Raw genomic sequence first — 16,141 nt, forward strand, 5'->3', positions numbered from 1 at the left:
ACACACACAGATGCAACCTACACATGAATGCAGAAGTGACAGTACCGGTAAATTTTAAATGTTATTTAACAAGCTGTATTAAATTCCCAAGCATTAGATGGAACCGATATACTAGCAGACTTTATTTCTCTCTGTAAGTTTTACAGTCATTAAATAGATAACAATTATAGACGTTAAAATTGCAATTACTTAATCTTCTGCTAAATAATTTGACTCGCGACTACGCGCATCCTGATTCTCACTAGCAGCTGTTCGGTAAGGTTGTGATTCCCACAATGCACCACTGTTTTACCCACCCTTCGCCAGTGAAGTGCAAGTCTTGTATCGTGCGAGTTGTCGGGTGTTCCTTATGTATTGTTTTTCGTTTAAAAACGGTGGTGTTTGCGGCATTTCGATGGATGAATGGTGTTGAAAGTAGTGTGTTTGTGTGTAGATAGTATTTTTGTGACTAGTGTGTACTATTATTGTTTACAAAATAGGGAATCTTGTCGATAGCAAGAGGCAGCGCGACCCTGATCGGTGCTGCCTGGCCACCATATTTCTTGATAACTGGCCCGATGTCATGGGTTGTTTTGGAAGTGGGAGCTCCAAAGCGGACCAAGACCAAAGAAAGCGAGAAAAGATTCAGAACAAAAAAATAAATCAACAAATACAGAAGGATAAACAGATCTACAGAGCAACACATAGACTCTTATTGCTAGGTAAATATCGAACTCTTCGGTATACAGTACGTGGTTAATCGTTTAGTTATGTCAGCCATATTGAGCTGTTCAAGATCTTTCCTGGTTTCTGTGTAAATGATGATCACTAATAGGGTTTTTTGTTTTCTTTTATTCTAAGGTGCCGGAGAATCTGGGAAAAGCACAATTGTAAAACAGATGAGGATATTACATGTCGACGGTTTTAGCCCTGAGTAAGTCAACAATCATTTTGTATTCTTCCGTAATTGTTACTGGTTGCCGGGTGTGGACGGCATCCAATTAATAATGTATTTTTGCATGATAGAACCAGAATGTTCAGTTGTAATAAATCATAGCACACGAAAAATTGAAATTATAGAAAGACTAATTGCTATTGACTTATTGTTTGTGTTAGTCAGAGTGTTATATGTTGTGTGTAAGGAATTCGTTTTTAACACGATAATTGTGACAGGTCTTCATTTGAATTTATTGCATATTCCAAAATATGATTTTTGTGTATGTGCGTGTACGTGATTTTCGTTTTGACATACATTTGATCAGTGAATGTACGAAATAAGACTTTATTATTTCATAGTCAAGGTGTTACACTGTTTGTGCCCGAATGTTTTCCCTTGACACCTGTCGTGACTCCCCTCCCCTCTAGAATGTGTGCAATATTCCAGGAGGTGCTAATCAATGTACTATTTTTAACCATGAATAAATTTAGGGTTAATGCAGAAGGGCATTAAATTTATAGATTGATTTAGTGAATTCAAAGGAAATAATTGTTTGCATGGTATTTGTTGTTAATATTAAATGAAATGGAAAGTACAGATTTTTTTTTTTTTTTTTTAAATAAAGTCATACTGGTAGGTACTAAAATCTTATTATGATTATTAAATTATTCAAACGCACTGCAAATTATCATCTCTCTTTATGAAATTTATTGTGTGGATTCAAATTGTTACTTGTATATACTGCTTGTATTTATATAGCATAGTCTTTGCCTGATTCTTGGAAACGTGAAGAAAATTTCATTATAGTGTGGGGAAGGGAGAATTATCTGCATTGAAGTTTTTTAAGACGTCAAAGATAATGAAAAGTTAAATTTCAGTGTATTTTTTTCTTTCTTCAATAGTACTTGTCTAGCTTCGAGAATGTTTGGTTCTCATAATGTTTACGTTATTTTCAGTAGCAATATGCAGAGTGCTATCTGCATTAGCATTCATTCTGTTTTTTTTTCTTTCTTTCTTAAAAGCGAGACTCAAAATTTGTTAAAAAAAAATTCTGGGTACCAGTGACTTGTGGAAGTACATGTATTTGGTTTCTGTTTTAGCACGTGAATATGAAACAATGAAGAAATATGATAATGTTAAACAGATTTTTTTTTTTTTTCTGAAAATTCAAGTATTTTAGTGGCAATGTGTATTAACAGTTTTCTTCCGCCTAGCTTCTTTTGGAAAATTATTTCGAACAGAGTGTACGGTTAGAAAGGTGTTAGTTCCGTACGTGTGTGTGTGTGGTGATTTCATACGAGATTTGAAATTCGATTGATAAAGGAAAATATCGCATAAAAACGATACTTTATGAACGTGAACATTCCTGTAACTGTGTTTGGATCAAAAGACCCAATATATTTCAATCAAAAATTTTCTTGTACGCCTAATGTTTGGAGAACTATATATAATGTAGCCAAACCAGGAATGCAAACAAGCAACACAATTTTACTCGCCCAAGAAAAAAGCTACTTGGCCACATCCCATACTTACCTTCGGTATGATATTAAATACTCGCCCGCACAGATGAACCACTCGTCCCGGGCGACTGCTTATTCCATAAAAAATACGTAAATTCGATTTAGGATCCGTTCAAAAATTTTGAGGCCCTTGATCCAAAAATCATCAAAACATCCAATATATTTCAATCAAAAATTTTCGTGTAGGCCTTATATCTGGGGAATTATATATAACCGGAATGTATCTAAACCCAAACTATCACTTAACTCAGTATGGTGTGCTTATTCCGTAAAAAATACCAAAACTCGATTTAGGATCTGTTCAAAAATTTTTCTAGCCCATGATCCAAAGACCGGAATCTTTTGATGCATTTTTTTTTTTTTTTTTAAATAATTTCTGAAGTTCTTGTTTCTACATAAAATAGTAAGTAGCTACTGAGTCTAGGCTAAAACGAATTACAGCGTAGAAATCATATAGCTGAGACCAGGTAAATTTTACAAAGAGCCTTTTTCTTTATGTAGTTCACGATATATCAAGAAGTTCTCATTTTCTTACATTTTTTTTTTTTTTTTTTTAACACAGGCTTTAGGCTACGCCAGAATCCGCTTGACGAATTAAGTTTTAATTAAACCTAGCAACCCATTTGCTGCTGTTTATCTAAGAAATATGCGTAATAATGGAAAGACATATATATAAGAGCGATATAGGAAGCCAGAAAGTAATTACGAACTAATTTTTGTTAACCAGATGGTTGTACTTCCGTACACGGTATCCGTCAGCAGAAGATTATACAAGTGTGTGGGTAGTAGTGAGTTCGTGTGCTAAGTTCTGTCGCAAATTCTTTGCAGGTAGATTGGTTTTACGTTTAGATTACGGTATTTAAATTGGTTACTATATACAAAAATTTTCTCATTCATTATCGGCGAATTTGTTACCATAGTTTTTTTTTTCTTTTTTTTTTTCTATTAAACATTTTTAGTTTTAATCTGCTTTAATGAAACATCTACTCTTGCGTATGTTTCTCTTCATTATGATCGTTGGTATCGATGTTGCCACTTCATAAAGCCTCGTAAAACATAAATTATGTTTAAGTTTTCAGCACTATCTCTGTCTATCGCATTGTCCTTTTTATTATCTGTAGATTTTCTCATTTTGTCGTATTTATATTGGAATGAAAATGAAATCTTTTAATTAATTTAACGTTTCATGGTTAGGCTGACGGATGGTGAATAGAAGTTAAATTACGATGAAAGAATTCCTGATATGATAATGTCGGAGGAAACGGGAAACTGTGAGAAAAGCGTTTATTCCGAAGTTGGTCGTCTGCCTGGTTTTCGACAAAAAGTATAATAATAGCTACGGAAATATTAAAAATCATCAATTTTAGGACCTTTTTAAAAGGGTATGATAGAGTAGAGTAAGATAGGAATAAGTAGGGTAGGGTAGGATCGGGTTATCTTAGGGTTAAGGAAGTTTGGACCAATTTTGTTAAAATTAAGAGAGTGTAATTTCTCGTCGCTGCGTATGGATTCCAACTAGAGTGTCTCTGTACACCTGCAGCCCTGTTCACAATACAAATGCTTGCTACTTTCCCTTTCCCACAATCCAACTAAGCGGTAACCTTGCACGAAGTAGTTCCCCTCCGCTTGCCAAATAGTTCCATGTTTATAACCGCTTATAAACAAATGAACATAACTTCCACTCTCCTTACACATTATCAAGCACACACACGAGTAAATTATGCATTTCTTTCATGTAAAATGTCAAAATATTGTTGCAAATGGACGACCAACTTTGGAACTTAATCCCCGAGAAATTTCATGGACACGACATTGTGCACCATAAACTCTTATATATTTTATGTTTAGGATTTTTCTTTCTTTCATTCTTCAACGCTATAAAGCACCGACTGCCCATTTGATTTAGTATTCGTTTTGATTTTGGATAAAATCTTCGGTTTGATATTCCACGGTTACACACTGTGCAAACTAGACGAAACGAATGAAAATTCAAGTAAATGATAGTAGAAGAATGGATTTGATGGGAAGTTGTCGGAGGGGAATCAGAACTATGGACGGACCATTAACCTGGTATTAAACAGAGGCGTCTCTTGAGGGAAGTCACTTCGGTAAAAATTAAAATTTCATTTCTATAAGGCAACCTAATGTCTTAGGTCATGTATACAAAATTTTGCAGCTTTTTTAAGCTTTCTCCTCTTAGGTTGTAGCATTTTACTAATGAGACCTCTCTAAAACGTTGCCACTGGTATTACATTATCTTTCCTTGTTTCTATTTTCCGTGTGAACCTTAGTAAGGAAATGCTTAAAAGGAAATCAATTTTATAGTTAGAAGAAGTGGTTAATATTTAGTATCTCTCCCAATCTTGCACTTATAAGATCAACAGTGTTACTTATTTCACAATATAACTGAGCGAGCGAAGGGGGTTAGAAGCCTCGCAGGGCTTGTTGTTTTCTACCTTTATCACAGTTTAAACAAAAACAAGGTCCTCGGTTCTGGAGTCATGAAACGAGTTGGGGGAGATAGTAAATGCCATCCAAAAAAGTAAATGATGTGTTATGTTTCATTTACATGATAAAGCGCTCCTCAGACAATCCTGCCTTTACTCAGTGTGATTCAAATACACCTGATTATCTATGATCGAATTACAGGACTTACAACACTTGATCAGTGATTTTTTGATTGATCTGTTGTCCATTATCTCCGCTAAAAAATTGTGAATTCTAGAAATGTAAGCAGTAAAAGAGGAATGTTATTAAAATATGGAAAGATTGCAATGAAATACAATAAAAGTTATGTACCTTCCTGTGTGTAGATTGCTTATTATCACTAATATTTCGTCCAGCACCGTGCCGTGGAGGAGGGGCGAGCAGGGCGATAACCCCAGGTGTCGAAGTAAGTGGGCGTAAAATTTAGGAGGTAAAAGGCATATATATGTAAAATGGAAGGAAAAGTGCTCAAAATCAAGGAAAAGCAGTAATTGTTTTAGAAAATTTTCTTACGGTTGGCGACCTTACTCATAGGTATGAAGGGGGGAGGTATGCTGTTTGTATACTCCCGCCCTGGGCGCTGATTTTCTACGACATGGCACTGATTTCATCTGCCTATCTAGCTGCGGACTTCTCAAAATTTCAGCTTACTTATGTAGATAAGTACTTCTTTTATCATAATTAAGACTGTTGGGAAATATATATATACTTATGTATATTTGGTATTTAAAAAATCCTGAAAAGTATTACAGTGTTCTGTTGTGGTCAGCAATAGTTTTCATCCCTTTTTAAAACAATGTATGCCCTAAACAATTTTAAATAAGGAAGTAGTAGTTTTGTGCATAATAAACTGAAACTCTGATGAAGCCTGCAGCAAGATAGATAGGCGAAATATTAGTAACAGTAAGCAATGTGCACAGCAGAAAGGTAAATAATTTGTTTTATTTCATTATATGTGCAGATTGTGTAAAGACTGAGATGTATAAAATTTTATGAAAACATTTATTCATTTCTGCACAAGAACTTTGTATATTTTACAAGTTCTATTATTTTGTTTTGGTTTGTATAACGTCCCACGATTATGAACTAAAACTAAAGATGATGATGACATAGTAAATGAAATGATGGAATGAACAAAGTGGGAGGAAACAGGAGAACCCACACACACGATGTTGGTCCACCACAAGACTCACTAGGCGAAGGCTACGATCAAACCAGGAACCCCTCACCTTCCAGAAGTGAACGCTCTACCACTGAGCCACCGCGGTCTTTGTTATTTATGTCTTTTATTTGTAGTTTAATCCTGGTTTGGCATAAATTAACATCTTGATTAAACCTATTTGGGAAATTTTCTCAGAAGCAAAGTTTAGTGAATAATTTTCCCGTAAACTCGTCTTCGAGGCTGATATTTATTAACAACTTGCATCTTTGTTAAGAATTATTACAAATTTAGGTTTAATATTATTTTAGGTGTAGGGAAGTTTTTAGAACATTGCAAATGGTATCAGGTATGAAACAATGCAAAGAATGATTTTTAAAAAAATTTTGGTAATATCGTAAACAAATTACGTTTTGTTAGATTTGTAACATCGCATAAATATTTTGATTATAATATCTTGCAAGAAGTCAAGCGTGCGACGTAAATTTGAGTTTATAGTTTTATTTTTTGTTAGGAAATCCTATCCATGCGTAGTTCTAGATTGATTATATATTAACTATTCTTGTGTAATGTCTTAAAATAAACTAAATTATATTTCTTTCTTATATTTTACTCCTTACCTCGGCTTGTTTGGGTGTTCTACCTGAAGTCTGATTCTGACACACTTATCAGATAAACATAGTTTTGGGCGGGATGGAGACAGTTAAGCCAGTAGAATAGTGATATGTTGGCTAATTGCTCCCTTATCACTGTAGTTCAAAGGGTATATGGGATACGGAAAGTGAGAGAAGTGGATGAAGGGAAAGATTAGGATTAGGAATACCACATATAGGAGAACTGAGGGGAAACACAGCTTCATCAGCATATCACAATCAATATTCCTCTAATGCAGCATTTCGTATAACGGTCGTCCTCTTAGATTGAACATTAGTTCAAAAAAAAGATAGGAAAAAATAAATTACAATTACATTGCGCATCACATATTACACCTGTGAGAATCTCAAAAGAGGTATACTATATGCAGATACTAGGTTATACAATGGAATGAAGTAAAGATTATGGAAATTCTGACACCTTATGTAGATGTACTATTATAGAATATCCTTTACAGGCTCCAAATATTTAACCCTTTCGAGACCAGCCATTTTTTGACTTCATAAATTTTCGTGTAATGAATTATATAGCTCAAAGATTATTTACTCGATTGATATGATTGAGACCTTGTTTTTTTTAGAAGAAGGATGTGACAATTTTATGGCTAATTTTGATTGCAGTGTTGCCAATGAGAGTAAAACGTAGGGATGAAAATAAACTTTGGTACACCATTAATATATCCTAGAAGTATCATGTCCATATGTAAGAAATGAAGCTTGTAATCAAAGTAAGATAGATTATAATAAACAGAAAAGTTTTTTTTTTAAAAAAAAATCAAAGATTAGAACCTAAATTCGAATTTTTCGTGCGCCACCTAATTTCCCAATTCTAACGATCTGTACCTTGTTTTGTTCAGTAAGTATTGAATGGCGTAAGTTGAGTTGCGTTCACACGTAGAGGTATGGATTTATAAACATAGATTTCAAAAATTGTAACTTTTTTGACCGAAAAATAGGAAAATAATTTCCTTAATTGGCAACACTGATAGCAAGTTCATATTGATCTGAAAAAAAATTAGGTATCCATATGAGGTATATACCTAACAAGTCCTACGTAGGTTTCTCTAAAACCAAAGGTATACTGAAAAACTTTTTAAAAAAATCGATTTTTTGACTTTGGGCAAATTTGACAAATTTGAGAGGAAAATTCGAGACTCGAAAAAAAAAATATAGGATAAACTTTGATACCACCATATTTGGTTTAGAAAAAATCTTTCTGATATTAATTAGTGTTTACACAGCAGAGGATTAAATAAGTAGCAACCCTGTATGTGCCGTTTTCAGCATCGGTCTCATAAGGGTTAAAAATACTTAGTGTTTTCTTCTGTTAGTACCAAATAAACTTGCTGTAATTTTGACCAATGCTGCTTTAAAAATGTGAGTGTACTGTATAATATATGTTCTTAAAACCTTTTGGTTCGTAGGACATTCTGGCTAATAAAAGTGGTCCCCAATAGAAAAAAAGTTTAAGAAAAGTTGCTATAATGCAAGACTTTTTTTCATGAGAATTTCTTTATATTTTCTTTTCTTTTTTTAAACCATTATGCTCGATGAATTTTAAGTGTTTCTAATTAAATACAATAAACAGGAAATTACTAAATAAGAAGGCTTTCATTTAATATTCTTCAGGAAATAAAATCAAAAGGGAAATTAATATGCGTTAACAATTGATTGACTGCTGCTATTTCGTTCCTCATAAGAGTAATAAATATTTAATTTGTAAATAAGTTCTTTCCCTATTTAAGCTGTCAAGTGATGTTTGATTTTCAAAGTGTTTGTTGCCTTATAAGTAGAATTTTTCTCGCTCTGCATTCAGTATTTTGAAGGAAATAAACCATACGTTGCACACGAGCATCGGCATGTTGTCACTGGAAATTGCGTCAGTGCGAATAAGTTAATAAAAGTAGCGTAATGTGTTTTCTTCAAGATAAAATCTTGTTTTCCGTGCAATAAACACATCAGTACTTATCGAGAAATGAAGCAAACACAAAATGAAGCTTTTTAATATAAGATTTTTTAATAGTTTATTGTTAGTTATGCATGGTGATCTTTTAACCTCCACGTGGTTGTTGGGTGTTTTGTCATATATGAACTTCGCATATTTTGACATACATATAGATTTGCAAAATTGAATCCAAAGAGATTGATCGTTGAACGTCTCCTTTGGAGAATCCCGTATGGTTAACCCTTTTAGAATCCTCGCTTTTTGAGGTAAATTTTTAGACTTTCAGTCAAGAAGGTACTGCTTCATTGCTATTTATCGTAGGATTATGGTTCATATCTCGTTTGTTTCACAATAGACTAACCTTTCCAACGGTATTACTTGTCCGTATCGTACACCTGAAACTGGAAAATCGGAGAAAACCGGGAGTTTTTGGAAAGAACTTTTTTTTTCAAAAACTTTGCACCTCTGGCCCGGGCCTGGATTGACGTAGGGATCTCAAAATAAGTGGAAAAATTACGTAGCTAAGTATACAATACATGTGCAAAATTACCTCATTCTCTTCAGAATAAAATAACCTTTCATAGAGCACCACTCATATGCCCATATCTTACATCAGAAACGAAAAATTGGGGAAAATCCGGGAAATTTTCCGAAAAATCCCCTTGAAACCTTTGGACCCTCGGGTCCTGGCCCGGGTTGACGTAGAGATCTCAAATAATAATAATAATAAAAAAATGGTGAATAGTTATTGTACACAATGCGTGTGTGCAAAATTACAGTGATATCTTGAAAGCTAAGGGCGGGATTTTTTTTTTTGAAAATTTCCTCATAGAAAAATGTGATGTCACGTCTTCCGCCCTTACTTGGTGTCACCAAGTTGACCATTTGGTTCCAAAACGCATCTGGGGTGTTCTTTGGTCCATGTCTGACTTGACCAATAAAAATAATATTGGCTTAAATGTCTATGATAGGACCTAAATAAGCAGTTAAAAGACAACATTGTGTTGTGGTACCCCCACCATTACGAAATCCTGGCTATGTGCCTGGAACACGAAAAGAATCTACACATCCGCACACAAAGAAAAACGTCTTTTAAGCCAAGGATTCGACATATTTTTGCTTTGGAAGCAAGTTGTAAGTTTTGCACAAATCGGTAACTGTACAAAATAAAAAGACGCACTAAGAACTGCATACATGCTTTTAATTAGAATATACCATTTTCATAAAGGTCTATTTCAAAACCTTTTTTGCTGCAACTGAACGTGTGCACGCTTTATAGTAATTTTCGATGTATCTACCACAGTCTCGCTACGTTCTGTACTTCAATTATATATTATGATGATTGTTGCAGAATTTTCTTCAAAGAAATTTTAATTCTTTACCTATTCCATAAATCATTAATTGACAATCAACGTTTCCATTTCAGTATTTCATCATTTTTGCCGAAATATTTGAGGAAGAATCCCGCTATCCAATTTTCTGGGGGGGGGACAATCCCCTCCTGGAAAATTTCTGGGGGGACGCATCCCCCCGGCGGGCACGCCCGTGGACCACTCACAAGGTGTAAGACGTGTGGAATGCCAATATACATCAAGGGGCCCGTGGGGAAATATCTATTTTAAGTTTTCATTATTCAATTGTGATTTTTTTTTTTTTTTTAAGTTTTGAAATTCATGTCGAAAATTTGTCTGAAGGCCCTTGAAATCTATGAGTTGCATGAGCACCCAAAGGGAAGGGAAGAGTGAGGCTTAGTCCCTCTGCCTCACGAAGATGCACATGTAATACAGCAAACCACGTATATTAAATACCAGACGTGATATTGCAACCATGGAAATTCCCTCCCTAGACAATTTTCTTCGGACGCCCCTGATGGTATGTGCGTCATAGAGCCTTTCTATTTTCAAATATGTCCTTGCTGGCGCTGCTGTCGTTGTGTGTTTTTCCGTACCTCCATCGCAAGAGGAGGAACAAGTTGCTCTAGCCGTGAGGCCTTTCAATAATTTGATGAGGGAGCGTTTCTACAATGAATTATTTCACGGACTTCGCTATGCACTGTCTTGTTAGCTATTCTTAGTAGTCTACGATCGTCACTCATCGAAACCATACGACTGAATGACAAATTTTCAACACAGCCTAGGTCATTCGCTTCTTTCCCCTAAGCAAAGGAAAGGTTTCCTCCGTAAGTGTGTGGGCGAAGTAGTTTCACATATTTTTCGAGGGCACACTTGAAATAGAAAGGGCCAAGAAGACAAACAACAAGAGACACTCAACAGTGTATTTTGTGTATGTATACAATACATAAAAAGTAACAGTATATTCCAAGAGCAGTTATTGTTGGCAATAAACAACATTTCTTTTAAAACAATAAAAATTCGATTTTCTCGAAAACTACACATCAGAATTTCCCCACAAATTTATAATTTTGGTCAGCTCGATATTATCTCTCGATTAATATGTGGTCTTTGGACAGTATTTAAGCTTAACTAAAATTAAAGTTTAAAGAGAGTTAATCATGATTATGGGCTACTGTATTTCATTAATCATAGCATGTACTGTCGTATTGCTAGTGTCAGAATGGAAAGGTTGGTTGTTGAGAGTATACTTCAACATCACTATTATCATAATAGTTCACGAGGTTATCCGAAAGGAACAATTTTCAGATTTTAAAAGAAATTTCAAAAACTGCGCATTTGAATGTGCACTTACTCATATCATTTTGTTCAGCCCAAGCGGTTCGGCGTAGTGTAGTCACTAGCACTCGGTCTTCGGTGCGAGCTGTCCAAGGATGTTATAAAATAGAGGATCTGCCCATACTACAAAATCGTGAAGCCATACGTCACAGCTTCGCCACACCTACCCTGCACACTCCGCACCAATAAGATCGCAATGTTTCGAGCCAGCAATCATGGCGGAAACGAGAGTAGCCAATCAGACATGCCGACTCAGATGATACTCGTTTTTTTTTTTTTTTTTTTTTTGCTTCATTGACTTCATATGATGGAGAAACGTATAGGCAGATCCTCTATTTTATAACATCCTTGGAGCTGTCCCTTGTTCGATTCCCGGTAGGGACACTCAGTCGAAAAAGTTGAAAGCGTTTTCAGGCCAGCCATCCTGAGTGAGGTTTTCCTGGCATTTCCTCATTCATACCAGGCAAATACCGTAATGATACCGAACATAGGCTATAGTCCCAGGCCACTTTCTTCCTTTCCTCGAACAGTGTAATCGCCTAGGGACGTCATTCCTCATACTACGGACGTTAACAGGGCCGATAGCCCAGAAATCTTATTCCTAAATCCTTATCTCTCGTTTAGCCCAGTAAGGTACACTAATGTCCAAAATTATTGTCGCATATCTATAAATATGTTGTTGTAGGAATATAATTTGATAACGAATTCGCCCAGTATTTCTTACAATGTTAGTATGTATACAATCGGCAAAGATATGTATGTGGCAAATTTCATGTCAAAAGAGCAGTAAATACGAACAATAAAACGAAAATAAAACTTTCTTGTCCATTTAGCAATATTTTGTTTTACTCATTCTAATTTTCGTATTTATAATTCATTTCCTGTGAAATTTACCACAAAATATACATTTTCCCATTACACACCTAGTATCAGTATTAAAAGTACCCTGCAAAATCATTATCAAATTATATTCTTACAACAAGACAGTTATAGACATGCTACAATAATTTTGTACATACGTGTACATGTCTGTTTTGGAACCTTCCCCCCCCCCTCCTTCGTTATACACCAATGAGGTAGAATTTTGAAGCGTGTTGCTGGTAAATTCTCCGAAAGCTTTAGCTCTTTGACATTTACATGAAATCAGTTTGCTTTGTGTAGAAGGAATATTAATTAACTACCTGTATAATAAATCCATAGTTACACACTTCTTCTGTACATAGTCTCCATGAACTTAATTCCCAACCAATTTCGCTTCTTCAGCTTTTAATTTTCAGTCTATCACGTTTTCTGAATCTCAGGAAAAGGAACTGGCCATCCTACTCATGATGTACTAACTTAGTGAGCTCATCTAGCTATATTATAGTAAGTGGGCTAGAATCTGTGTTTGAACAGAACGCCAAAACATAAGCTTATTGCTGGTATATAAAATAAAATGCCTCAAAACTTAATAGTATTGTCCACGAGACGAAAAATCGTCATTTCTCGACTCGTCTCAATTATCGAAACGTGCTTGTCTCGGTTCGTTTAATAAATTTTTATGTACTCGGCTGTATAAAGTACTTTTGGTAGAATTTTGCACTTCGTAATAGAAGATTTAAATGCTTTGTAGTGCTAAATATTGCTTGTATGATTAGGATTAATTAATTACAAAAAACATTACCGAGGTTCCTTAATCTATGTTCATACTCAAACGCACATAAAAGTCGTTCACAGCATAGAACTGATAGTAAATGATATTAACATATTACATTTTCGGGTATATGAAATGGTAAGGTATTTTAGTAACTAAAAACTTCTGACTTCTTATAGGCATAAGTAATGTAACACAAATAATGGTATATAATTAGTCAAATTAGACGAAAGCATTTCATTAGAAATCAGTTCATATAGAAAGTGCGGTGCCTTACCTTTTGATGTGGAGATCATTTCCTTAATTAATAAATAACTGAATATCATTAAAAAGTTTAAGCACTTACCTAGTCGTACAGTCACGAAAGAAAGTATTCTTCAGTTGACAAAATTTCTTTTCCTAATAACTCAACAATAAATTAACCTATTAGAGTACTGACTTTGGCAAGTTGTCAAGTTTTAACTATTCTAAGGATAACAACAGAAAGATCCATATCAATTCATTTGTTCCCGAGTTATTGGCAAAAGAAAATTTCTCAATTGTCAAATACTTTCTTTTCCGTGTGTACACAAAATAGTTTAAGCCTAAAGCATTAAATCATTTAATGACACATGACTATTTCTTATCTAATCTATTTACAAGGAAAAGCTAAGTAAGAATGCAGTATGTAATCTTACGTTAGAGTACGATTGTAGGTATTGAATTTTATGAGCTGTATTTAAACCGTACTTATAATTGGAGTATATTGTATAAGGACTTGCATATCCTTAGATGTCGGTGAATACTCTTTCATTGTATTTACGAGAACTTTGTTAATGTATAGTTTTTACAGTATGGTTCGTGTAACACTAAAACAGTGTTTGGAATCTAAATCTTGATTGAACTAGTATTGCCTACGAGGATAGTGAACAGTTTCGACTCGAATTTCAGAACGTAGGCTATCTGAATGCCACTCATTCTAGCTTTGGAACTTCTTGTAACAGACAAATTCTGACCAAAGCATATATTAACTAATAAATAATAGCGTTACAGTTTCGACAAATTAACTTTGCCTTCATCAGACACATTATCTCCAAAGTTAATATAAATGAAGGCAAAGTTAATTTGCCGAAACTGTAACGCTATTATTTATTAGTTAATATATGCTTTGGTCAGAATTTGTCTGTTATTTTAAACGTAGGCTACTTGTCATTTCGACTCTAAGATTGATGAATGAAATTACTAAAAAGGTACGGATTCCTCCTTTAATTATTGATTTGTTTTGCACGAAGTTTTGACATCAGTCTCAGTAATTTGATGAGTTATAGTGATGATCGGTTGCTTTGGAATTGACCGTGGATTTTTTTTTTAATTTTTTTAGCATTGAGGCTGTATGAGACGTGAAGAGCAGCTGAATGTGGAGCCCCAACGTATTTAGACCCAGTGTTAAATTCATGCATGTTCAAGAAGGGACTGAGCCCCCCAGAATGTATATGCGCTTCCACTAGAATATCTAAGCACAGACATTGAAATATTGCATCTTTCTGTTTAATTTTTTCGAAAATAAAGTCTTAAAAGAAGAAAAAAAATAGTTTCTTCTTTTGACATCAAATTTACCACATACATGTCTTTGCCGATTATATTCCTACAACAATAGATTTATAGATATGCGACAATAATTTTGGACATGAGTGTACATGACTCGTCTTTGGATCACCAGCATCATTTCAGATTTTGCTTTTGTAGAAGAGTTCAGCGTTCTTTATTAGTACATTAGTATACAACTCATTAAAGTATGTATTTATCGAACTCTAACGGGGAATCAGTTGGCCACGTACTTCGAACATTTTTGTAAAAAAAAAAAAAAAAAAAAAAAAAAAACTTAAACTCTAATCTAGGATCAATGTTAACAGACGAAAAACCATATTCACGAAGAAATTAAATGTCGACTAAAAGCAGGGAATTCGTGTTATTATTCAGTTGAGAATCTCTTGTTGTGAATTCTGTCGAGGAATTTGAAGTTTGAAATATAGGAAACTGTAGTCATGCCTGTTGTTGTGTATGGTTGCGAAACATAGTCGCTTACGCTGAGGGAGAAACGTAGACTGAAAGTATTTGAGAATAAAGTCCTGAGACGAATTATTCGGAACGGGAATAGGGAATGACGGAAACTTCATAACGAGACAGTACATAACTTATAGCTTGTTAGGGTCATGAAATCTAGGAGGCTGAGGTGGACAGGTCATGTAGCCAGAATGCAAAAAGTAGGAACGCTTTCAAAGTTTTAACTGGAAGACCAGTCGGAAAACGATCAATTAGGAGGACCTAGGTAGATAATATTAGGATGGATCTCGCAGAAATAAGAATACAAAGTAGACACTGGGCCCAGCTCGCTAAGGATAGAAGTCAGTGGAGAGTTTTTGTGAACGTGGCATTGAACCTCCGAGTTCCATAAGTCATAAGAGTTAGTTGGTTAAACTCGAATAACATTTTAGAATTATTGTTATAAATTTCGTTGTAAATTGATCACAGGTAGTATCTGAAGATCTGTGAAATAATTGTTCACCATGCTGCTGCGGAAGTTACGAAAAAATATTAATGTTATTCCGGATACTGAAGTCGGAACCCTTTGTAATTAAGCTGCAGTTATCATTACTTCATCCGTTTTTTATATTGCGTCGCGGGAATAATTTGTGTTAATTACGCTGTTTAGCATTTCTTAAACTTTATGAATTACATTATGCATATAATAAATTACGCATAATGAACTTGTAAATAACTATTTTACGCTTCACGCTTTGGTGCACGAGAGATTGACTTTCTAATAACAGTTATGTTTTGTAATTATTTTCGGTTTATAGGCGTCCTTGACACTTATTTTCTATTGTTTGTTTACTTTTAAAATAAATACCGTTCATTAAATTTCAGTTTTCTTCTGTAATACGTACAGTATTTTGAAATGGAAATGCCACGAAAGGTTTAAACTTATCTTGATAATTGAGGTTGCATAGAAAAAGAAAAATTCTGTTGTGTGCCTTATTATTTATTTGATGTTTATTAGGCTTTTCAAAATAGTGGAATGAGAATGTGAGAGAACTGGAGAATCTTAAAAAAAAAAAAAAAAAACCCAAGGACACAATTTTGTCCTTCACAAGTTCA

General features: G+C 34.5%; 1 protein-coding gene across 1 annotated transcript in view; it reads left to right on the forward strand.

Moving 5' to 3' along the window:
* The first annotated feature begins 283 nt into the window (after window positions 1-283).
* Galphas (G protein alpha s subunit) overlaps window positions 284-16,141 on the forward strand; it is a 242,883-nt gene continuing 227,025 nt past the window's right edge. Inside the window, exons 1-2 of the mRNA XM_081738476.1 lie at window positions 284-701; window positions 841-913. Of these exons, the coding sequence (XP_081594602.1) occupies window positions 563-701; window positions 841-913 (212 nt within the window). The 5' untranslated portion in view covers window positions 284-562. The remainder of the gene's footprint in view (window positions 702-840; window positions 914-16,141) is intronic.

The sequence above is a fragment of the Thermobia domestica genome, chromosome 2 (genome assembly GCF_964235325.1).
Source record: "Thermobia domestica chromosome 2, izTheDome1.hap1.1, whole genome shotgun sequence".
Taxonomy (NCBI): Eukaryota; Metazoa; Arthropoda; class Insecta; order Zygentoma; family Lepismatidae; genus Thermobia; species Thermobia domestica.